Genomic DNA, 23873 nt, shown 5'->3' on the forward strand with positions numbered 1-23873 from the left:
AAGTGCCCAATGGCACGCTGATAAAAATATTTCAGTGAGAGAAGTGTGACGACATCTAGAATTATTGTTGTATATGCCGCTATCTAATCATCTGCGAACAACACCTGTTTTGCAGGGGGGAACTTTTATTTGATTTTCTGATTTTGGCGATCTACAAGAGTGTGTCCGAATCCAACGCCCAGTATTCGAGCTTCGGTCGCCATGAGCAGTTCGATATTTCGGGCCTTTTGGCTACTTTGTTTACTGCTGATCTGCGTCACGAATGCCGCTGATTATCGGCTGGAAGGTAGCGTCGTACCATCGCACTACAACCTGACCATCGGTGTTTTGCGGAACTCAGCCGAGCCCACTATTTTCGATGGCGAAGTAAGCATTACCTTGCGGGTGGTCGGAACTTTGGAGGTGCAACAAATCATTATACATGCTGATACGCTCGACATTACGGATTGTTGGCTTTTGGATGCGGCAGGTGCGCAGGTGGAGGCCATCGATATCAGCCGGTTGATTTATGAGGCCGCCACCCAACAGGTGAGAGTTCCGCTGACGCAGGCCGCGCAGCCAGGGAGAAATTATACGCTCGGGTTCAAGTACACCGGGCACATACGAACGGATATGGCCGGCTTCTTCTCCGCCAACTATGTGGAGAGGAATACCAATGTGACCAAATGGCTGGCCCTCACCCAGATGCAGCGCATCAACGCCCGTTTGGTCCTGCCCTGCTTCGATGAGCCCGCCATGAAGGCCCAGTTCCAGCTGCAGATTGTCCGGCCCAACGGGTATCAGTCGATTGCCAACACCAAGCTAAAAGTAACGACAGCTATAAGGTAGATTACACTTTATATAATATAAAATAAATAAGTTTTACTAATCACCGTTTTTTCTTGATTTTAGCCAAGATCGTTTTGTCGATCACTTCGAGGAGACCCCTGTCATGTCCACATATCTGCTGGCCTTCATGGTGGCCAATTATTCGGCACGTGGAAATGTGAGTGAGTTCGCAGTGCTCACTCGTCCTGAGTTTCATGATAACACAGAGTTCAGCTACCATGTGGGTCAGCAGGTGGTTTCAGCCTATGGGGAGTTGTTCCATAGTCCATATGCTGAACTGGGCAACGATGTGCTGCAGTATGCCAGTTCGCCCAGGTTTCCGCACAACGGCATGGAAAACTGGGGCCTCATCATCTACAGGTGAGTACGCTACAAAAAGTATTGCCAAATATACATATAAACGAAAGTAAAATATAGAATATAATTTCGTTGCATTTTGTTGTTACTTTAAAGCGACGATGTCCTGATTCAGGAACCTGGATACTCGGATGATTGGTCGGATAAGGAGTTCGCCATACGCATCATCGCCCATGAGACCTCACACATGTGGTTCGGGGATAGCGTGACCTTCTCCTGGTGGAGCTACTTTTGGCTCAATGAGGCATTTGCCCGCTACTACGAGTACTTCATGGCTCATCAGGTGGGATGCGGATTCGAATATATATTTTTGCCAGCATTTTAACATAATCGATTCAGCTCTATCCAGAGTTTCACTTGGACGAGCAATTTGCAGTGCGCCAAATGCAGCTGATCTTCGGCACGGATGCCCGGAACGGCACTCAGCCCATGACAAGTCCGGAATCGGAGATCCAAACACCCTCCCAGATTGCCTACAAGTTCAGCGGGATCGCCTATGCCAAAGGAGCTTGCATTGTAAGGATGTGGCGAAATCTAATGGGAGCCCAAAACTTTGACACGGCCATCAGGAGTTACCTGCAGCAATAGTAAGTTAGGTCTAATATCGATTAGAGGCGAAAACCTTTATCTTGAAAGTGTCATAACCAATATTTAATGAAGAAGTTCTTAATTTTGATAAGGGAATTATACAACTATCATTCTATTTCCAGTCACTTGACCAATACAGTACCATATAACTTATTTTACCATCTCTTCGAGCATTGGCCAAAGAATCAGGATGTGGATCTGGTTGACTTTCTCACCGATTACACAGAGCAGGTTGGCTATCCCATGCTAATTGTGAAGGCTTTACAGGGTAACAAGGTCGTCACTGTGGAGCAGTCGCGATTCCTGCTTAACAAAGACGATGGCAGTAATGCTACACTGAAATACACAGTGCCAATAACTTTCACCACTAATCTGGAGCGCGATTTCTACAACCTTACGCCATATAAATACCTACACAAAACAGTTAACGTTCTGTGGCTGGATTTTACCAGTCCAATTGATTGGATTTTATTTAACCTGAGGCAGTCGAACTACCAACGAGTGTTCTATGACGACACTTTAAGGGAAGGTCTTCTGTTGGCCATCTCGGCAACGAATCACAGTGGAATACCGGTTGAGAACCGGGCTCAAATTATTGATGACCTCTTCAATTTCGCGCAAGTTCAATATGTGGATTATGCTGATGTATTCAGGTTCCTGGAGTACCTGGCGAAGGAGGTGGAGTATGTGCCCTGGTATGCCGTCTATGAGAACTTGAACACGGTGGCAAAGCGATTGACACCTGAACAGCTGCCCGACTTCCGGATATATCTTTCCAGCATCACAGCAGCTGTTTTTGAAAAACTAGGAGTTGGCTGGAGCGCCCAGGATACTCCGCTGGATGTGGCCAATCGCAATAAACTGATCAAATGGCTGTGCAGATACCAGGCCAGCAATTGCAGGCCAAAGGTTAACGTACAGTTCGTAACAGGTCATGAAGTACCATCGCCGGATTACCGGGAAACCTTCTACTGTGCCGCCAGCGGTGCCGATTACAACTCATACACAATGGTGTGGGGTCAGTATTATTTGGAAAATCGGACTAGCGAAAAGAATATGCTCTGGGCTGCAATCAGCTGCACGAGAGACTACGAAACCCATTACCACAAGATGATCATCTCTGGTACGGAAAGTGTTGAACAAAAGAAAATTGGTATCGCCCGTATGTACGAGGAAAATCCTGACTTGGTTCAGGCAATTTTCGAAATGATTACCAAAAACATTACGGAATTAGCATATAAGTGAGTTCTTTTACATCATTTGATCATCTGAGAGCGTGGTAACCTTCTCGTTTTTCAGCTTCCAGAGTTGGTCAGCTACGGCCGAGGTGATCAATGACATGGCGGAGTACTTCACCACCCGGGAGCAGCAGCAGTTGCTCAAGGAATTCTACGACAGCAATCATCAGTTCTTCGGTGAATCGGAAGCGCTGCTCTCCAAGTCCCTGGTCACTGTGGAAAATAACCTTAACTGGGCGCAAACCCATTTGGAAGGTTTGGTAAAATATCTGGCGGACAGAAATGGTAGCTCCTGCCTGGGAGCCACTTCCTTGGTGGTGGTTCTGCTGTTAGCAGTGGGCAGCATGTTGGCCTGGCCCTGATTAGCCAATAAGTTGTGAGGGAAATAAAGAGATTGCCGTGGTCATGCGCCGCGGGATAAATGCCCTTTTCGTGTACGCAATTACTAGGCAAAAAGGTCTGGACGGCCCTTGCTTTATTAGGCCATAATTTACGCTGTCGAGCGGCCATTAGAGCGGCATCCGCTGGCCAAGTTGGTCTATAAAAGCCCGCCGGCTGAAAGTGGCGCTTTCCATTCCACGCGAAAGGACACTCGCAGTCGGGCCGACGAGATGCTGCGCCATCTGCTCCGCCACGAGAACAACAAGGTCTTCGTCCTGATCCTGCTCTACTGCGTCCTGGTCAGCATCCTGAAACTCTGCACGGCACAGCCGGATAGCTCTGTGGCCGCCACCGATAATGGTACAGGCCTATGATAATATCATATTATTCGCTCTAAGGGATTCCATTTACTATCCAGATATTACGCATCTTGGCGACGATTGTCAGGTGACGCCCGTCATCCATGTGCTCCAGTATCCTGGATGTGTGCCCAAGCCGATTCCCTCGTTCGCCTGTGTGGGTCGCTGTGCCAGTTATATCCAGGTGGGTTTTGATATACTCAAAATAAAAATTAAGTGTTGGGTAATAATTTGATAACTTTAGGTTTCGGGCAGTAAGATCTGGCAAATGGAGCGTTCCTGTATGTGCTGCCAGGAGTCTGGTGAGCGGGAGGCAGCCGTCTCGCTATTCTGTCCCAAAGTGAAGCCCGGCGAGCGTAAGTTCAAGAAGGTCCTGACCAAGGCCCCATTGGAGTGTATGTGTCGGCCATGCACTTCCATCGAGGAGTCTGGCATCATACCACAGGAAATTGCCGGCTACTCGGACGAGGGTCCACTCAACAATCACTTCCGGCGCATCGCTCTGCAATAGATCCCCCCATCAGTTTAGCACTCATACCCATGCCCATTTGCTCATTCAAATAAATTAGAATTGCCGTTTCTGCTTTACACAGTGAAAAATGTGCCTCTGAAAGCTCCTGCCAGTGAAGGGGAAACATTAGCAGATATATGATTATTTTAAATTGTTATTTATTTCCCAACTATCTCATGTCATTGCTACTAGTTCACTAAATGGTGTGTGTCCTGCCTCACAGGGTATGTATGTAGATGCGCAACTCCAAAGAAAACAAAGGTAATCCTTACACTGCAACTGGATCTAACAATAGGAGTTTAACTACGGCATAATGCATATGACTCGCGCCGCCTACAAGTACTCGACGATATCGCATTTTATGGATATATTCGGACAGCTCTGGCCCACAGCACTGCGGCCCCGATAGTTGGGACTCTTCTCGGTGAGGAGTTTCCGGAAGATGGGCAAAATGGCCGTCTCGCCCTCGAGCAGTTCCGTCTCGCTGCTGGCGCCGTAGATGCTGCTATCCTGCTTGCCGCGGTGTCTGCTCCGCTGCTTATCGGGCGCCACATTGGGCGAACTGTGGTGGTGGGCGGCGTGCTGGATGTTGGAGTTCCGGCTGACCTTGCGCGGCTGGACGCACGGCTGACTATTGGGCGGCGGATCCCGTTCCCGTTCGCTGTCCGTCTCGCTCTGGCAAACGGTGCCCTTCTGCGGTTTTGGCCGATGCTTATTGCGGTTCTTCTCGGAGACGGACCGCTGGATGGGTGAGGTGGTGTTCGGGTCATAGGACATCCCGTGGCCGCCATGATGCTCAGCACAGCGCTGCGGACTGGCGTAGTTCCGCGGCGACTGGCGCTGCTTGGCGTGCGACAGCGTGTGCGTGTCCCAGAGGTCACTCTGCGAAACCACGAAGTTGGACTTCAGGGCGGAGCCCATGCTGGTGCGGCGATGGTCGGAGGCAGTGGGAGCTATTTTCAATTAGAAAATCGATTTAATTTTTATAGTTTATATAGTTTTATAAGAGACGCGAAGATACTTACTCTTAATCACAGCCGGAGTACTGGGCTTCGAGTGTGGACACATGTTGCTCAACTCCGATTGCGATGTGGAGATGTTGGTGGAGGAGTTCCGGTGCGAGCTGCTGTACTTTGGCCGGGCTGTGGGCGTCTGGCTGCCACTGTCGTAGTGCCTGGAGGCGGTCGATTGACGCCTCTCCCGCATGCTGGAGCAGTCTCCTCCGCTCCGCTTGCCCGCCGTACTGGTGATGCTGCCTATATTGTCATCGGTCTGAGCGGACACCGAGTTTCTCTTCTCCAGATGGCGATGATGATGCTGCTGCTGCTGTTGCTGTTGCATCTGCTGGTGTTGCTGCTGCTGCAGGTGCTGCTGCTGCATCTGCTGATGTTGCTGCAAGTGCTGCTGCAGTTGCTGCTGGATTGGCTGCATCATAGTTGGAGCAGGGGCATGCGAGTGGTGCTCTACAATGGATTGCTTTTTCTTTTTGCTGTTGAATAAATTTCAAAGATTAGATTAGATTAACAGCAAAATCGAAAAACTTACGGAGGAAGCGATGGCGCCATCACTGTGGACTGCACCGATACAAAGGAGTTATCCATCTCCACATGAGTCGAGGTCACACTATCCACGGACGTCATCTCGGTAACTTCTATGACAAACGGGTTGCAATGCATGAACATATCTACGAAATCCCCCACCTCAACCACTCACCTGTGGTGCTGGGCATCTCTCGGCGCACCGGTGGAGCTGAGAGCCTAACAATGTCATCGCTCAGTATGGGCTCCAGTTCGCTACCGACGTTGGAGCCACCTGTGCAGGTCACCCCATCGATCCATTTGCGTGCCTCGGGTCCCAGCTTGCGGATTAAGGCCTGCAGCTCGTTCTCTTTCTCCATCAGCGCCTTTCGGAACCGGCAGTTTGTGTTCTTCACATCCCGCAATCGTTGTTCCAGTTCGCACACCGAGGAATCCCGGCGTCCATTCTTAGACATTGGTCTCAACGTTGCCCTAACGCGTTTGTCCACCACGCCCTGGGGATTCCGCTTCAGTTCCACCAACTGCAAAACGATTCGCATGAATATTAAACAAAGAATATACTACGTGGTCGACATCTAGGAAGGACCAACTCTACGGACAGCGAAATAGGATAGTTAAAGATATTCCAACAGCAAGGAAGTGGGATTGGCCTACAACCTTGCTGCTGCTCTTAGTGGGTTCTATATAGTTCAAGTTTATAGTTAGTCTGTAGTGTTATATAGCTTTTTAGGATCTGTTTTCGAGTACATGTTGTTTCTGTATCAAGGTGTATCAACGCTAGACGAAAGATCAGCTCAGCTGGCGGTAACGTACGATCAGATGGAAAGCTCTAACCACAACTGATCGGCCTATTACCGCCGACAAACAACATTCATATTACACGATTATTATTATGTAACATATAACAGCTACAAAAACTACAAAACTTCCTTACTACCAGTCTTACTTTCGGTACGAACACCAAACACAAAGTGGCTGTCGTACAAAAAATGATAAAAAACGAGAGTAAGACAAAAACTAAATCCTTTCGATCCGATAGCACCAGGGAAATAGCCGCTCCGGCCAGACAAGTGATAAACACATTATAAACGGAGAAACCAATATGCTTGGAATCGTTCAGAGCCGGTATGGAAACATGTCGAGTTTCCCAGGCCAAAAAGGCGCCAAAAACCTATTGAAAAAAATAATTACTTTATAATGATATCTAATAAGCTTAAGTTTATTGTATACTTACCAACAACAGTCCCTTGTAGGCATAAATAATGCTAACGAATATGGTCATGTGCTCAGACTGGCAGTACTCGTTTTCGGGGATCACCAAAACATCATCAATATTCTCGTGATGCTGTGGTTAATTATAATCATTTTCGATTTTCCTCTTCAAATATGTTCTATAAATGCACTCACCAAGGGTTCCAGCTGTTTTGTTTCGCGGTAAAAGGGATCAGCAATCTGCCAGGTGGTTATAATGGCTATATCAATGGCCAAAAGCACGCCCACAACCATAAACAACTGATAGTCCTTGATCACCTTCTTATTGAGCTTCAGATCGGTGAATATCGAATGCACCCGCCACGTCTTCGAGAACATGGCTCCAAAACTGAGACTGAATCCAGCCATCAAGATCCAGGCTCGAGCTGTGCAGATATAGGGAAAAGCTGCCACACTACTTAATGTGGTATCCAGACCCAGGAAAATGATGCTCAGATAGGTCATCATACAGCCCACAATGATCAGATTGTTCAAATGGGGACTGGACATCTTGATGTATCTATAAAAATTTGAATATTTTATTTAATGAAATAGTTGAATATGGCATTGAACACTCACCTTTGATTGCGATACTTAATGTTAAAGGCCAGAAAAACTGTGGCAATAATCACTCCAATGACCGAAGCACTAGCCGACACGATGTATATGGTTGGATTGACCTGACTGTGCTCGATGTAGATCAAGGTGCGATCCTTGGGAGGAGTTTTCCCCACCCATCTGACTGGTTTTCCCAAGCTTAAGTCCAAGTGTGACTTCTGTGAGTGGTATTCCCCGATCTTTTCCATTTGTCCCAGCTGAAACTGATTGATCAGGATGTTGGCCTTGCGTTCGTTGTTGTAGAAACGTACGGGTCCCTTGAGAATGTAAAATAAGTTTAAATAATGCAAAACAGATTTGTTTATCTATCTACCGTCACACCCTCGAAGGATGTATTTCGTAGAGCCTCAAGGAAGACACTCTCCCAGTCCTTCACGCGATAATCAAAATGTGTTAGCAGATCCTCTCGCTTTTCGGCCACATACTGAATGGCCAAGGCAGCTGCCCAGATACCATCATAGGTATAGCCATGAAAGCGGGAATATTCAGTGCCTCGCAGTCGGTCGTACTCCACAAGATACTCATCAGCAGTCTAGTAAAATATGAAATTGGTTACAAGAATTTTAATAGACTTCACTGGTACTTACAATGCCCGCCACTGTGATGTCGCCACTGGTGGACAAGGGCAGAAGATCCACTAGAATGGCACCTTCTAAGGCTGTGGCGATCTCCTCCACACTGCACTCGCTGTCCTGCGTGACATTCCACCAATCCGTGGAATAGGTGGCCATAATCAGCCATTGATAGGCTCTGCCATACATGTCCAATCTGGAAGCAAGTTTATTTCAATTATTTTAAATTGTGACTTAAGTTAGTACATCCAACTTACTTATAAGCCTCACAGAATGCCTTGCGTGCAAAGTGCTCGTTGAAGTTGCCCAGAATGATCCTCACATCCTTCTCGCGCAATTTCTTCAAGGATTCAGCCACATCGTTGACGAAGCTCTGCGTCTCCACCACCTCGACCTCCATGGCATCCAGGTCAGCGACCATGTGATTGTGGGGCAGCGAATATCGTGGCTCATTTTGGTAGACAGTGCCCACTCTGGTCCAATTAAACTCCTTCAGCAGGGCCAGTCGCGGCGCATTAAAGGCATTCTCCGAGGGTACCACCCGAAAGAAATTGGGAAACGCATCCTTGGTAAACATGGGATGCGTGTCCGCGTAGCTGAGCTGGGTGAGGTGCCAGTGCTTGCTGGCCTTGGCTATGGGATCGGTCACATGGGTGCACGCAGCGCCGAAGAGCATTACTTTGTTGGGACCCGAGTGCATCATATCGAAAAAGGACTTTACGCCCACAGCAGCATTGCACTGGAAAGGAAATCAAAATTACATTCCAGAATATAAGTAAAAATTCATAAGTAAAGGATGATAACCAATGAGAGATTCGATTGTTTCGATTTTCACTCAAGCTAAACACCAACTCACCTGAGTGTCGTTCCACCACATGTGCAGCCTGTAATTGGCCAGTATCTTTCCATGCTCATTAACGTGGCCCAAGGCGAGCTTTACGCTGGGCATAACGCCCCGCCCGGTGTATGAGTTCTCCACGCCATCCCCGTACGGGAAGAATCCCGCTATGTAGACGTCCGATCTCTTGGCTGTCCTGCCCCAGGCGGTGCTCCAAAGGAGCAGGAACAGCAGGCTGGCGAATGGAAACCAACTTGGCCGGAACATGTTGACCGTGTGGGCTGCAAAACGATTCTAAATGTGAATAGCGCATATCGAGGACGTGAACTTGGAGCCAAGTTGGTGGGTGGTGAATGGCAGTGGGTGGTTTCGGGTGAGCCAAGGCTGCCGAGGCAAGGCTGCGCCCAGTGGGGTGTGTGTTTTCTACGTTCTACCTGTGTTTGTTGGCACTCGCATGCAATTTTGCAGGACAGGTGGGGCAAGGCTAAGGCCAGTCCAGGCCAGCAAAATTGCTTCAAATTGCTGCAGCAATGCTGGCACGTTTTGTAATTATAAAGCAATTTAATGATCTAAAGGAGTCATGCATTATTTAGTATGCTCGTTAACACGGAGGAGTATCTCTCAGGTGTTGCATCCTCTTAAATCTTAGTTGTACATGTTTTTAGGAACCTACCAGCTTGTTTAGTCCAAGAAATGGCTTTTATTTCACTACCGATGCCATTTGAAACACTTATTTTACATCAAATCTCAGCCAACGAAGAACTTTTGCAGTGCGAGGGTCCGAAAAATTATGTATCCCCCTGACTTGACACTTGGCTGACAGGAGGAATTCGAGGCAGGAAGTGCGCATGTCCTCAAACCGAAAGCTGTCACTGCTCCGCCTTGGCCTAGGCTTTCCAACCCCCGTAATTACCACAAACCCACTGCGTTTGTAAACATCCTGCAACAGGTGGTCCCGTCAGCTGGTCCTCCGGCAATTGTTGTGCCCGTTGCCATGGACTACTGGGGGCGAAAAACGAAGTAGATAACTGCTCGGAAAATTACCAAATTGAAAATTGTGAGTAACCATAATGGAGGACTATGCGCCCAGCCGCTATAAAATGCTCGAGAAAATCGGCGAGGGCGTCCATGGCTGCGTGTTTAAGGCCATCGATCTGCAGCGCAACAAGGAGGTGGCCATCAAGAAGGTGGCCCTTAAGAACAAGTTCGGAAACATAGCCCTAAATACGTTGAGGGAAATCAAGACCCTGCAGCTCTGCAAGTCTGAATATGTGAGTATATCATACATATATTTGCCATTTGTTGATTATGTAACTAATTGCAGATTCTGGACATCATTGACATATATCCCGACCTAACTGGTCTCTCCTTGGTGCTGGAGTACCAGCCGGACACTCTGTACAACCGCCTGAAGAGCGAGGTGAATCCCCTGAGCCGCCAGCAGGTGCGCAAGTTTGCACACCAAATGTTCAAGGGGATTGCCTATCTGCATGACGCGGGTCTGATGCACCGGGATATTAAGCCCGCCAACCTGCTGATCAGCGATACAGATATGCTCAAGATTGCCGACTTCGGACTGGCCCGTCTGTACTTCCCTGAAGAGGAGTCGCGCCTTTATTCGCCTCAGGTCTCAACCCGATGGTATCGGGCTCCAGAGATTCTCTTTGGCAGTCAGAAGTATGGAACCGGAGTGGATATGTGGGCGGCAGGTGAGCGCTGACACTTTGATGGACTTACATATATCCTTATGGCTAATATTATCGTTATCCAGGCTGTGTAGTAGCGGAGATGCTACGCGGTGTGCCTCTGTTTGCGGGAACCACCGACATCGAGCAATTGGCAATCATCATTCGCACTTTGGGCAGCCCACGTCTGAATCAGTGGCCGGAGCTGACTTCCCTGCCGGATTACAGCAAGATACGGTAGGTATTCTTCCCGTCTATGATTATCAGTAATATTCTATATCTTCAAGTAGATTTCCCAACTCCGTGGGCATTCACTGGGACAACTTGTTTCCCAGCTGCACACATGCGGTGGAAATCAATCTGGTCTCGAATCTGGTGGTCTACAATCCCAAAAACCGACTCAAGGCCAGCGAGGTGGGTTCTGCTTCAAGATTGAGACCGGTTAGGTATTATAATTGGTAAATTCTATATTTCTCAGGCCGTCGAGCATGACTATTTTCACTAATTATAAGACTATTTACACGGACATTGCTAGCAACTAAGAGTTTTCCGATTCTTTGAATCTGCAAGGGAGAATGAGTGAGATTAATTGAGAAAGTGAAGGATTATGATCATCAGGACACCTACTTGCACTTGAGGCATGTGAAGAACACCGTCTGGCCCTCGTCCGCCGATCGAAGCTGCAGGGTCGCATAGGACATCTTGTCGTGGTTGCACTTGGGACACTTCCTCTCCACGACGGGCCCATCCGCGTCCGATTCCGACTCCCTTTTCGTCCTGTTGAACACCTTACTGGGGTCGTAGGTGTTAAAGTGTATGGTAAACTCGGCCTTCTCGCCGCTGTAAACTATTTCTAAGTGTTAAATAAATTAAACAAAGGTGTAATTTCTGGATTTACCATCTGGCTGAAACTCCTGCTTGCAGTTGCAGCAAATCACATTGCCCTTGACTTGCAGCTCGGGCAGAATGGAGCCGCAGGAGGGACAAAAGCCCGGACAATTGGAAAATATATCCATGCCACCAAATATACAAGCGTAAATAAAAATCAAAATACAAAAAACCGCACGTGCTATTTAGGATTTCAGTATGAACGTAACTGAACCGTTTGAACTATACCACAGGGTAATAAAAATATACTAGATTCATATACCAAATTCATAAGGGTGGAAAACTAGGATAAGACTGGTTGAAAACATTGATGAAACGGGTGGAGCCGTTTACCCGTTTCGATCACCGGTTCTTATAAAGAATCTATTTTCAAAATGGTATTTGAAATTAATAGCCAATATTACGTAATGAAAACAGTTAGATTTTAATAGCCAATATTAATTTATGAAAACAGTAAGATTTTTACTTTTATCTTCATTTTGTATAAATGTTTAAAAAACTATTACATCAATAAGGCGATCTTACGGGCTAGTTAGCTGAAATGCAAGTCAGATGTGTACTGTGTTTCAATTAAACTACCTAAAACTATCACAGGCAGAACATTAACTACGCACTAGAGGTTCCTAACTACAACTAAGCATCTAGGAACTATTGATCCTTGGCTGCCACATATCGCACGGTATATATATTCAAAATGCAGCTATCGGGTGGGATGACTCTGCGGCATGTTGAGCTCCCAGAGCTTCACATTGTTGTCGAGAACCTCGTGGTACCAGCTCTCCTTGTCCGGCTCCTCCCGGAAGATGGGCTTCAGCGACTTGAGGTCTAACTGCAGTATGGCATCGTTGCCCAGTAGCGAGTCCAGGGATCGCAGCAGAGTACTATTACCGTGCAGCTTTAGCAGGGTCACGTACTTGACCACATAGTACTCGTACTGCAGCTTCCTTCTCGCCCATCTTTCCACTGTGGCATTGGCACTAGCCGATCGAATCTGGCCCAGATGTTCCGCAAACCAGGGCGCGAAGTAGTTGTAAAGATCCAACTTGGACAGTCCGTTCAGACCCTTACTCTTGATTCGCTCCTTGATCATGCTGTAGTTCTTCCTGCTGTACACAAACACCTGGTACAGCGAATTGCCGGTGGTGTATGAGTTTACGTAGTGGGTGCCCACATCCTCCATAAATCGCACTGCGGAAGTTATATTTCCGATTTGCAGTTTATCCATTCTCGATCGCACATCCGGCTCCAACGGTTGGTGCACCGGAATCTCAGCGTTAAGACGACCCGTTTCCCTGAAGCGCACCACCCTCACCAAAACATACGAGTAATCGCCTTGGATGAAAGATGTATTGATGCCCAGCTTCTTCGCCGCATTATCCGAAAACCATCCGCCCGTGAATGCCTCCCACGGTTTGTCCATTCGCTCGATGGAAAAGTCACGGAAGTAGGCCTGGAACAGCTGCCTCCGGTTTTCGCAGAACTCCATGTGAAAGTCTCCATGAAATATCCCTGGTGTGGTGTCTTCATGACTCTCCGCCAGGCCACTTAGGTTCTGAAAAAAAAGTGACATACTTGAATAATCGTTTGTAATGATCGTTTTCCTAAATCTGATCAAACAAATAAGCGCCCATTTTAACGACAAACGTGGCGGAAGTGAACAATATAATTACAACTAAAAATAGTTTTGAGTGATAACAGCTTTGAACCCTACATAAAAATTTTGATTATACTCAAAATAATTATGGTGATTGTGGTTAAAGGTTAATACAAACAATTCAAAGTTCGTCAACCCCATTTAAACGATTAAATTTAAGCTTAACGCTGCCTTAAGTCCCATACCCTATAGATGTTTTTGGTGGGCTCCTTAAACACCCAGCGATCCGGCTCCGAGTTGTCATTGAGCGGTATCACTCGCATGGAGATGCCCAGGTAGCCGTAGCGCAGGAATATATTGATGGCCTTGCCGATCCGGAGCTGGGACTCGCGACGACCTCCATCCGCCAGGAGCGCCAGGGTCAGCAGCCAGAAAAGGCCAGGCCACGACCTCATCGCTCAGCATTCAAGGTTAGATCTATGGAGGATTATAATAAAAATATAATATATTTTGAAACTTTAAATCGATTACATTTTTTGATTGAAACAAACACAACCTATTCCGACCTCTTATAAAATTCGCAATTTATCAATAAATGGTATCCAATATATACGTCTTGGTAATAAGGCAGATCTATTCCACAATAATTTATTCAAGTAACTAGATAACTCTTGATTGCAATGTGCATATTGATGACAAGCAAGTACAAACAATTCTGCCTATACTGCACTATACCATCCGAACTCATTAGTCACTTAGACTAAAACCGGAAAGTTTTCCAGCAAGTTACTTCAGTGGTTTGTTTATATTTTATAGCCAGTGCAGTAGTTGCGATACAGAGGGGTTAACTAAACAGCAATAATTGCAGGGCCGCCGTGTTTGTTTTCCACTCTATAAACTGGCGATAATATAAGCGCGCTCTAATTGGCCATGAACCTTCAGTGGCGCTGAACTTGAACCGACCAAGTTGAGTTGAGTCGAGTTCCGTAGAGGCCACCAGCTGGTGGTGATGATGAGCTGGAGCTCTGCGAAGCTCCACTCCGATCACCTTAAGTGGATGCAATTAGCCGCAGGCTTTGTGGCCGTAAAAACAGCTACAAAGTGTAGCCATCAAAATTGGTTCGGCTGTCGCTTTGACTTGCAAATTATTTCCTAAAAACATTTTGCATGCCTCGTAACCGTTTTCCTATAGTTGGCCCACTACACTTCGGAGGACCGGTTATGCCGTTTTTGTTTTTTTTCTCTGTCCAAGCATTATGGCCGGCGAGGAAGCCAAACAAATTGGCCCAAGCCAGACATACACACACATTCTAACAGCTTGGCGAGGCAGCTTTTAATTCGAGCCGTTATCACAGAACGAGCGACGTGTTTGATGGGCCAAAAACACAGAGGTTAGCCGGGTGTTAGCCACGTTCGTGAGTCACACCTGTCGACCCGACGCACTGAAGCGCAGCACCAGACAAAAAAAAAACACAAACGCAGCCATGATGAGACTCAAATTGTTAACAATTTACGTGAACCATAAAATGTAGGCGTCGCTAAGCTTGTCCAGCAGCAAAAACCAAACAAAAAACAGCAGGAAGAGTGACTAAATGAAAATTGGCCGTAATGAAACTAGCCCTGAATGGAACAAAGAAAAAGATACATTTGTCTGACAACTGCATCTTGTTATGTGCCTATAGTAGATATATTACTGCCCATGGGCGATTCCAGGAAATATTTGTTTGCACATTTCATAAGCACATGAATATTTGCTAAATGCTGCAATCAGCTGTCTTGACCTTACAGATGAACCACACAGATTGCAATCGCTCTACGGATTCAAACATTCCGACTCGTCGTAGAATCCGATTTCGAAGGCTTTCAACTTCTGGCAAACATCTAATGCCCTAATGAGCTTAGTTCTCCATCGCGAGACCCAGAAAATCAAACTGTCGCACAATTGCCAAACTTGAGGTTCAAAATCCGCGTCCCGCTTGAAAGGCATGTGTTATGTGACTTAATGATAGTTAGTTTTGGCGGTGGGGGTATTGACAATAGCGGACGCATAACCTTGTGCAAAAGACCCAAAAAAAAAGAAGCCGCGAACCGGAGTTCGAGATGAAGAAGACGAATTAAATCAAAAATTCAATGCGCGCACTCGGACTCCAAAGCAAAGGCAACTAAAAATCAACTCGTTCAACTGTGACTCCCTGTGCACTGGGAGAAAAACTTGTGGCTTTCTAGTACTAGAACTGAATGAGAGAAGAATCAGTCAGCTCTAAACTCCTTTTTAGAGCTATCTAGAATCTAATTCCAATGGTTTATGCTTTTATCAGATTGAAATCGTTGTTAGATTTTTAATTTGGTCAAAGCACTTTAAAAATTCTATATTTATCTAATAAGATTTTATAATGTGTATTTGTTTTTAACATCCTTAAAAACCTCCACACATTTCTCCCAGTGCTCCCCACCGTGGTAGTCCGCGGCCCAGTCAATTGGAGATTCTTTATGCGCATTTCATGAGCTCTTTTGTGGTGGTGGTGGTCTGGAGTAAACGCCGGATGAAGGGCACAGACGTGGGGCATAAGGTCTGCAGTTTATATCGCGCTTAATTTTATGCTTGGTCCGTGTGCGTTGTTTCCTTGAGCGGTGTTAAACAAAAGTTGTCTTGACTGCTGGTGAGTGCTGCTGGTGTTGCTGGTGCTGCTGCTTTTGCCACTTTTGTAGTAGTATTATCTACCTGCACGAGAACTCGAACGCGAATCGAAATTGACGTAACCATCGGCCAGAAGCGGCTTGTTTTATTTTCGGCAGAAGCTTGAAGCTCCGGCTAATTCTATATGCCAGTCGAGATTAATCCGCAGGTCTCGAGTTGTGGCTCGCCACTGGTTAGCCTTATCGCTCTGATACCGGGGGCCATTGCACAAGGCTGGCTGGCTGGCATTAGCATCGTTAAGACTCCGATTTTTTACGCTTTGTGGGTCAGAGGTCGGCGCTTGGTTGGCGCCCTCAAGTGATAAGACGGATCTATGAATAGATCGCTGTGGTTCGAATTACATGCGTTTGCGCGGATTTCAACAACCAACAACATACACACACACACAGGCAGTCACAGTGGCAGTCAAGTACCCTGAACGGCAAGCACTAAAACAGACTTAAAACACACTAAAACGAGCGACGACGTGCCTTCAATTGCAATTATAAGCCGGAATTTGCGGCTGCACTTACACTCAAAACGCGAGCAGCACACCTTCCAGCGCGAAGACTCAAAACCAAACTGAAACTGGCTACCAAAAACTCGATCGCCGGAGAGAACAAGCCGATCCGTTCAAGCAGCAACAGCAATAGCAATATATGTTGCGCTACGACAGCAACATGTTGCTGCTGTGCGTCGTGTCGTCTGATCCAACCGAGCAACTGGCAGCGGTTGCAGTTCAATGACTGGCTGCCAGCAGAAGTTCTACTCCTCCAACGGTAGTGGCTATGGCTATAGCTATGGCTAATGCTAATGGCCTGGCACAAATATCTATTGTTGACATCTGCCGTTTGGGGGGACAGCTTTTCCGCTTATTAATATTTCCGAGCACGTCGTTCAACTTCCAGTTTTCTTCCATGGCGGGAGGAGTCGGAGGGCTGCCGAACCGAGGCAGATTGAAATGATTGCAGTTCACCCGGGCCAGACTTGCGCAAGATTCCCATAGAACTGGGCGGCCAGTAATCAAAAACTTTTGGTACTGCTTGTGCAAAAAAAAAAAAGAAAAACACAAAAAACTAATAATGAGACCAAAAGTAAGCCGAAAAATAAAAACGAAAACGAAAGTATCAAATTCGCATTACCTTGAAAACATGCTAACAAATTTGGGTCAACTCAAAGTGTTGGGCGACAACGTTTGAAGTTCGAGTGTAATGTTTCAATTAGAAGCTCAAGATACAAATGTATCTGTAAATGTATCTGCTGCTCAAAGAGCCATGGCTGCAGGGCATCCGCTTTGTCGCATTTGCCTTGACTTCCACTGTTCATTGGGTAATTCTGCAAAATTCGCTGCTGGCTTCTAAGAAATGAAAAGGTTCTGATTTGGAGTCTTTTTTTGCTGCGGATATGGGGGGTCTTTTTGTTTTTTGGAAGAGGTTTTTTGGGGGAAGGGCTTCCGAAAAGTATTGCAAAAGCTGGTTGAAATTGTATCTCTCGTATATTTTTCTCTTTTCATATATAGAAGTTCATTTTATTACTTTTGTTTCGGTTTCTGTGTGTGTGTGCTTTGTCTTTGCAGCATGCATGATTCAAAACTTATGTATTTAAAATTCGGTATTTCAGTGTTTACTCGTTTTTATTTAATTCTCATTCCAGTTTCGTCGGTTCTTTCTCATTTTAATTTATTATTATTAATCCCATGTTTAAACTATGTATATATAATGACATTTTTATCATTTATTTTAAATGATATTTACTAACACCGCGGCCTTCTGCGCTCCAAACGATCGATCGATCTGCCGATCCATTCATTTCACTTCATTTATTATTATAATAACAATTCACTCAATTAGCTCAAATCGCGTCAATCTACACATATTGACATTGGAGATCATAAGCATTTTCAACTCATCTTCACCATCGTTACCCTCGGTATCATATCATCATCATCATAATGATCATTGACTTATGAAATTAGAGAAAAATTCTAATTCATGTGGTTTACGCGGCCGTGTTCATCTCACTTCTGCGTCTTCCTTTTCCTTTTTTTTATGTAATATCAACAATAAATTTTTACTTAATCTTAGTGTGAAATTATTCTTAGAGTACAGCTACAATCTGCTCGCATCGGCTAAGAAAAAAGGATCAAGTAAAAGTACGAAACGAATCCTTCGAAATCCTAGCTCAATCTCGGGATACTCTCTGTCGGTATCGTTTTTTTTTTTACCCCCCATTTCCAATTCATTTCAATCGTTCCTAATCATTGTAATAACGTAAAATATAAGATTTTGATTTGAGCATTCTTTTCCTAATCATTTCATCGATTTTGGTGTTTTCTTAGCCTGGTTGGGGGAGCTTCAAAATGTACATACATCCTTCTCAAGCCGTGTCTTCTATAAGGTTCCTCCTCCTATCTCATCTCGTCTCGTCCGTTCGTTCAATCGTTCGCTTTAAGGTATAATACTTAGTTAATTTGGCCACTTGGCTGCATTTGTGGTTGTGGGTAGGTAGTTAGTTCTTCAGTTTTTCGGGTAGGTTCGGTTGTTCTTCTTTTTTTTGGGATACTTCTATGATTTGCATTGCCTCTCCTTAACTTCATTGCTGCTATCTTCATCTCATCTTCATCCACGCTCAGAACCGAAAAGTTATAGCCCAGCGTCTAACGATAATACTCTATGCAAAATTGTTCAACCATTTTGAAACCATAGAATTGTTCTGGATATAAGTATGTTCTTCAACTTGTGTGGTGTGCGGTTGGGAAATTCAAGTGGGTCGTGTGGTTGGGCTCGAATATAAGCTCAGGCTTAAATTGTTTTGAGGGACAGCTAGAGAATTGTGTGGCACGTGTATACGTGTGTGTTAGTTAACTACTAAGTTCGATCGCCAGTGTGTGTGACATATCTTCGATTCGATCCTAACCCAAAGTAACTACGTGTTCTTGGGGCTCATCAACTACATGTAGTATGTGATTGCTTGTGCACTCCGTAGTCGTAGTCTAAATTCTGTTTCTGTTTCGTCCATCTCAGAAGCTCTATGTTATTCGGGAAGCTAATTTAAAATTACAAATTTTCTTTCGAAACTGAATCTCTCCCATGTGAGGACTACGGTGAGGGAAAAAGCGGAAATACTGAGCGCTGGTTGCTGATCATGAAGCTGCACTAAAAAAAATGCCAGGTTTCTTCATTGCTAAGACAGTTTGTCGGTGTCATTGTAAAGTATCTCGAAAATTTGAAGCTGCTGCTTGCTTGGGTGGTTACTGGGCCAGTGGGTTCACGATTAATTCAATTCAATTCAATTCAATGCAAAGCGACATAGGATCTTATTCGATTCGATTCGGTTTTGGGTCTCCTTGCTGAGTTCTCGTTTTTGGCTGTGGGTTAAAAGGAAGCGCTCCGCTATATTATTCTTATTGAACTTGACTGATTTTCAATGTATCCAACCTGAGTTTGAGTTGTTCGAAAAATATATATATGTGTTGTGTATACATATTTTCTGAATTTCCTACGTTCATCTTGTTTTTGTCATATATATTTATACGTTTATCTGCCTGTTTTGCGTTGACCTGCAATCTCCTCATCCTTTCGCTAATTATTTTAATTCGTAATTGCAGTTAGTATGTGTGTTTTGTGCTCACTCTATGTTTTTTCCATTTGTTTACTTTGCTTTTGCTTGAATTAAACGCGGCTGCAATTATTATTATGTATTTTTAGTTTTATTATGTTTGATTGCATTTTTTTTGTGGCTTACTCGTTTCTCATGGAATTTAATTAAACGTCAACAATTTGGTATTTTGGTTTTATATGTTTTTTTTTTCCTTTTTCCTCCGTGTGTAAGTGTTGTGATCTGAATTAATTATATTTTTTGTTTTTATGTTACCTTTCTTTTTATTGCATTTAAAACGTGCACTTTGCTTCACCACTGTCTTCAGTTGGTCTTCCATATGTTATTAATTAGTTCTTACTTGGCTTGAAACACTTGAAATTGCTCACATCGTAATTTGTTTATTTTTTCTGTTCTTCGTGTTCTTTTTGCTGTTGTGTCTCCTTGTGTCTATGTTTAATTATATTTAATTACGTAGTTTTTCTATAATTTACTAACTCGTTCGACGCCCTACCTGCACACAAGACTCTTACCGGAAATAATCATTAGGTAAAAACAATTTGGAGTGCTTCGGTTTCGATTTGTCTAACTCCAGTTAACTTAGACACTAACAAGTGCAAGATTTACATAAGCGTTTAATGCTGTTTTGACTAAATGCTGAATAAAACAAATACAACAAAACAATAATCGTAAAATATAACACATTGCATGGAAGCATGGAATGGCAAATACAATCGATTAAAATTAATACAAAATAAACATACTGTTAAAACAGAAAACAAATAAGAGGCAAATACAAATGGTTGTTTGTCGTTTAACACACACTTTTGTCATTGCGTTGCGACCGCAGTTCCCATAATACCCATTTATTCTTAAATTATATAGCTCGGCGCCAGGCGCCTTCTATCCTCCAGTCCTGACTGTCATCTCTCGTAGTGGTTGCTGTGTTGCTTCTTCAGTTGCTGTTGCTTGTGCCTTGGTAATACTTTAATGGTGTGGTGGTGTGGTGATGTGGAGTGTATCTGCATCGTCGTGCGCATCTGCATCTGTGCCTCAGTATAGGGCTACGTTGGAGGCCTGTGTGTAGGCTTCCCACTCGCATTCACAGCCCTCGAGGCAGTCGGGGCATTCCAGTTCGCTGTCTTGTCAGTACAGCCAGGATACGGGCACCCATTGCGGGGTGGTGTGCACCCGGTCGATGGCCGTCTCCAGCGTGGCAATCGTCTCGCTAATGTCGTTGTTCACAATCGTCAGATCGAAGAAGTGACCGTATAGCTGGCGCAGCATCTCCGACTCCTTGGCCAGTCGCTCCAGGCTGCCGTCGTACTGCCGCGGGTCAAAGGAAAGCAATTAGATGGCTTCGACTTTGGTCTATCTATAAGGTTCTACTCACATCTGCTATGTTCTGCAGTGAGGGCGCCGCTATAAACACGACATAGGGCGTGAACTCGGCGGTGCGGAGTATCTTCAGTGCCTGCGGCTCCACATCCAATATGGCCATCTTGCCCTCGGTGTGAATCCGTCGGATGGTGTCCAACTTGGTACCATACATGGCATCCTCGTGGGTGCCTGCAAGGAGTTAAGCGGATGTTTATGTGAATATCATGTGGATGTGGCATGTGACTGAGTTCGTTACCGTATTCCAAGTACTCATTCGCACCGATGTCCGCCATCATTTCATCGTGCGAGACAAAGTAATAGCTGCGTCCGTTCTCCTCCTCGGGTTTGGCAGGTCTCGTTGTATCTGAAATGAATTGTAAGGGTTATAGTTATAATACTTGGACAGAACGCATCTCCCACTTTGTGACTGCGAGAAACTATTAGCTTTTGCATTTGGCAAGCAACATTTTTATTAATTTAAAAACTAATTCGCTATAAACTACAAATAACTAGTGAAGTGCAAATAAATTTGTATTATTATCAACCCATTAACTAAATTACAATTGCATAAACATCTTTATGTTTTAAAATCGGAGTGAGCAGGAAATAACACCACCTATTCAAATTTCAATTTTTGTTGGAAAAACCAGTAAGGTTCTATCCAAAGCTAGAAATTTATGGTGATTCTATTTTATGGCATAGAATGGAGATGAATACATCGATTTCTGCTCCATTAAGTCGCCCAATTGAGCCGTATCATTTTTGCGTGGAAAGTGGTCTGATAAATCATAATAATATTAGTAAATGCGTAAACCAAATTTGTGTTTAAGAGAGCCTGTTGAATGTGAATTTATTTCCACCTAAAATAGAAACCTAGATACTAATATGATGTAGAAACTTACGTGGTATGGGATAGGCGTACTTGTCGGGGTACTTTGATATCAAGGTGTTCTTGATGTGTCGCCTGCCCACCCCATGAGCACCCAAGAGCACCAACGTTTTGCGCTGAAAGTTCGGGTCGCCAACTGAAAGCACAGGAAGGGCATTGATAAACAAAAGTTCACCTGTGGCCGGGGCCAGGAAGCTCAATCAAACCCACCTGGCACCTTGACAACCTCCTCGTACGTGACCACATCGAGCGTGTCGAAGATGGCATTGTGCTTGGCCAGATATTTGTCCCGGCATTGCTTCTTCTTGCGCCCGAAGATGGAGCAGTTAACTGTTGGTTATAATGGAGAATCAAATGTTATTGAATTGTTTCATTAGATGGACGATAGAACTGGGTAAGTTGAGAGCAGCATGCTTATAGAGCAGGCACAAAACATGCTGTACATCAGGCATTGGATAAGTTCGAGCATGAAGCAAGCACGATTTTGCTTAGTTATGATAGATGAGATCATGATATCCTTTTTGATGATATACTAAGTTTATATTAATTCCATCCCTTGGTACTTTTCACCCTTCCTGACCTAGAACTTCTTCAAATTAGATATGCGGTGTTCTTTCAGCCAGCCTAACGTGCAGTGTTGTGAACATGTGTTGATGTATTTTCGGATCATTAAAGTGGTTTTGGGGCATTACTTTTGGGGATTATAAGCGGGGAGTTCAATACTGTGGGGTTCATAAACAACGATGACTGAGGTGCATCTACTGTTTCAGATGGCGGTCGTGAGCATGAGGGGCGCTTCTACGCGATTCCTTGGATCTGGAACTGGGTGGTTCGGTGGTGCCGTCTACATAAGCTACAACTTTCGGGCAGTCGGGTGGTTGGGTGGGTGACTGGTAACGGGGTGTGGGTGTGGGTTAATTCTTTATACAAAATGGCTATCGATAGAAATTCTGTTGTTGTATAGAACGAGTAGTAGTTGGTTTGTGTTGTCTGGTTTTTGTGGCATAACAAAACGAGTCTTGTCAGCTCTCCATTCGGAGATTCGTTTGATTTTTGTGGTGTGGTAGTGTGTGGTGGTTTTTGGTTATATGGTAACTACCTGCTGATCCATCACACCCATCTGCGTGAGCGGAACATCCAGCACCCGGTTCTCCTGCATTATATTATCATACATACATAGTTTATAGAAATTCTTTGGCTTGGTTCGAGATGCGAGATTCATGGTTAGCAAACTAGGTATTAGAGTTTTGTACAGGTGTGCATATGTCGGTGTCTTTGGGTCTTTGGATATTTGGTCTGAGTTTTCAGCTAGAAATTTGGCAGCGGGGGGATTTCCCCATTTTGATTGGTTAATTTGAAAAGGTTTTCCTTCGACTACTTTTTGGGGCATGCAACTCTCTGTAGGTGTTAGTGTACAGATGTGGCTGTGTTCTGTGGGTGGCGCGTGTGTGTTTCTGGGTGGGTACATGTGTGTGATAGAGAGATACATAAAGAGAGAGCGCTTTCCCTTTCGGTTAACTACGAGTTCGTCATACACTTCCAATATAAGTACAATTATTCATATAGCATTCGATTGTTTGATTATATCGAGCATCCAATTACACATAGAGAACACGGATAGTTTGGTTTCGAGACGCCTGCCGCTAGCCAGGATCTTCGCGGTCACTCACCCTGCTCCTGCTTGGTCTTGTCGACCGTCTGGCAGGCGATCCGCCACTCCTGCAGCTCCGGCGACGGTATCAGTCCGGCCGATCCGCCCACCGTATCCAGTCGCGCCTGCCACCAGTGATGATCGTCCTTGCTAATGATCTGCAACAAGATCGCAGTAATTACGCGATTATTATCGGAAAGTACTTTAAAGTAGTGAGTGCCAGCCTTCCTACCTGCAGTATGTCGCCCACTTGGAACGATATGCCCGCCTGGGCGCAGGGTATAAGCTCATCATCCAGCGGATTATAATCGAATTGGGCGCGCACGAATATCTGCGAATGCAAAAGGAGATAGAAAATTTACCAGATGAGCACGAGGCGAGTTCAAATTTGCAAATAGTTGCTTGCAGGTCGATGATTCGGTTTTCCATTACC

At 45.1% G+C, this 23873-nt stretch overlaps 7 protein-coding genes across 15 annotated transcripts in view; 3 read left to right on the plus strand and 4 right to left on the minus strand.

Moving 5' to 3' along the window:
* Positions 1-201: 201 nt before the first annotated feature.
* Positions 202-3398, plus strand: LOC117145276 (aminopeptidase Ey). The gene is made up of 6 exons (XM_033310864.1): positions 202-824; positions 892-1188; positions 1282-1468; positions 1525-1772; positions 1896-3014; positions 3073-3398. The coding sequence occupies exons 1-6, from the start codon at positions 202-204 to the stop codon at positions 3371-3373; spliced, it is 2775 nt and encodes a 924-aa protein (XP_033166755.1). The 3' UTR covers positions 3374-3398.
* A 209-nt stretch (positions 3399-3607) lies between these two features.
* LOC117145277 (bursicon) lies at positions 3608-4321 on the plus strand. The gene is made up of 3 exons (XM_033310865.1): positions 3608-3752; positions 3811-3935; positions 3996-4321. The coding sequence occupies exons 1-3, from the start codon at positions 3623-3625 to the stop codon at positions 4260-4262; spliced, it is 522 nt and encodes a 173-aa protein (XP_033166756.1). The 5' UTR covers positions 3608-3622; the 3' UTR covers positions 4263-4321.
* A 77-nt stretch (positions 4322-4398) lies between these two features.
* Positions 4399-10888, minus strand: LOC117143908 (gamma-aminobutyric acid type B receptor subunit 2). Of its 5 annotated transcripts, none has more exons than XM_033308818.1 (13): positions 10817-10888; positions 9098-9360; positions 8499-8980; positions 8257-8437; positions 7983-8201; positions 7631-7926; positions 7208-7571; positions 7035-7145; positions 6735-6971; positions 5976-6321; positions 5808-5913; positions 5288-5751; positions 4399-5215 (listed from the first exon to the last, which is right to left on the minus strand). In XM_033308818.1, the coding sequence occupies exons 2-13, from the start codon at positions 9344-9346 to the stop codon at positions 4596-4598; spliced, it is 3675 nt and encodes a 1224-aa protein (XP_033164709.1). In that variant the 5' UTR covers positions 9347-9360; positions 10817-10888; the 3' UTR covers positions 4399-4595. The 5 variants fall into 5 exon arrangements, with proteins under 5 accessions (XP_033164709.1, XP_033164713.1, XP_033164712.1 ...); XM_033308822.1 differs by lacking the exon at positions 10817-10888 and adding an exon at positions 9753-10113 and having other exon boundaries at positions 5808-5910; positions 6747-6971; XM_033308821.1 differs by lacking the exon at positions 10817-10888 and adding an exon at positions 9753-10113 and having other exon boundaries at positions 6747-6971.
* LOC117143909 (cyclin-dependent kinase 20) lies at positions 10106-11226 on the plus strand. The gene is made up of 4 exons (XM_033308823.1): positions 10106-10350; positions 10404-10788; positions 10851-11001; positions 11055-11226. The coding sequence occupies exons 1-4, from the start codon at positions 10150-10152 to the stop codon at positions 11224-11226; spliced, it is 909 nt and encodes a 302-aa protein (XP_033164714.1). The 5' UTR covers positions 10106-10149.
* LOC117143910 (DNA-directed RNA polymerase I subunit RPA12) lies at positions 11214-11850 on the minus strand. Its single transcript, XM_033308824.1, has 3 exons — positions 11663-11850; positions 11392-11611; positions 11214-11327 (listed from the first exon to the last, which is right to left on the minus strand). Exons 1-3 carry the CDS (start codon positions 11778-11780, stop codon positions 11303-11305), a joined length of 363 nt encoding a protein of 120 aa, XP_033164715.1. The 5' UTR covers positions 11781-11850; the 3' UTR covers positions 11214-11302.
* A 239-nt stretch (positions 11851-12089) lies between these two features.
* On the minus strand, positions 12090-16558 carry LOC117144660 (torso-like protein). The gene is made up of 3 exons (XM_033309961.1): positions 16457-16558; positions 13492-13723; positions 12090-13204 (listed from the first exon to the last, which is right to left on the minus strand). Exons 2-3 carry the CDS (start codon positions 13699-13701, stop codon positions 12353-12355), a joined length of 1062 nt encoding a protein of 353 aa, XP_033165852.1. The 5' UTR covers positions 13702-13723; positions 16457-16558; the 3' UTR covers positions 12090-12352.
* Positions 16559-17963: 1405 nt separating this feature from the next.
* The window catches only part of LOC117146012 (peripheral plasma membrane protein CASK), a 38732-nt gene continuing 32822 nt past the window's right edge, over positions 17964-23873 (minus strand). For 4 of the 5 annotated variants that reach the window (XM_033311932.1, XM_033311931.1, XM_033311935.1 and 1 more), the window contains 7 exons: positions 23673-23771; positions 23460-23598; positions 22000-22119; positions 21803-21925; positions 21157-21264; positions 20914-21089; positions 17964-20846 (listed from right to left, as the gene is read on the minus strand). In XM_033311932.1, the coding sequence (XP_033167823.1) occupies positions 20667-20846; positions 20914-21089; positions 21157-21264; positions 21803-21925; positions 22000-22119; positions 23460-23598; positions 23673-23771 (945 nt within the window). In that variant the 3' untranslated portion in view covers positions 17964-20666. Of the gene's footprint in view, positions 20847-20913; positions 21090-21156; positions 21265-21802; positions 21926-21999; positions 22120-22888; positions 22943-23459; positions 23599-23672; positions 23772-23873 lie in introns of all 5 variants that reach the window. The other variant, XM_033311936.1, reaches the window with a different exon arrangement.

Source organism: Drosophila mauritiana, chromosome 3R (genome assembly GCF_004382145.1).
Source record: "Drosophila mauritiana strain mau12 chromosome 3R, ASM438214v1, whole genome shotgun sequence".
Classification (NCBI taxonomy): Eukaryota; Metazoa; Arthropoda; class Insecta; order Diptera; family Drosophilidae; genus Drosophila; species Drosophila mauritiana.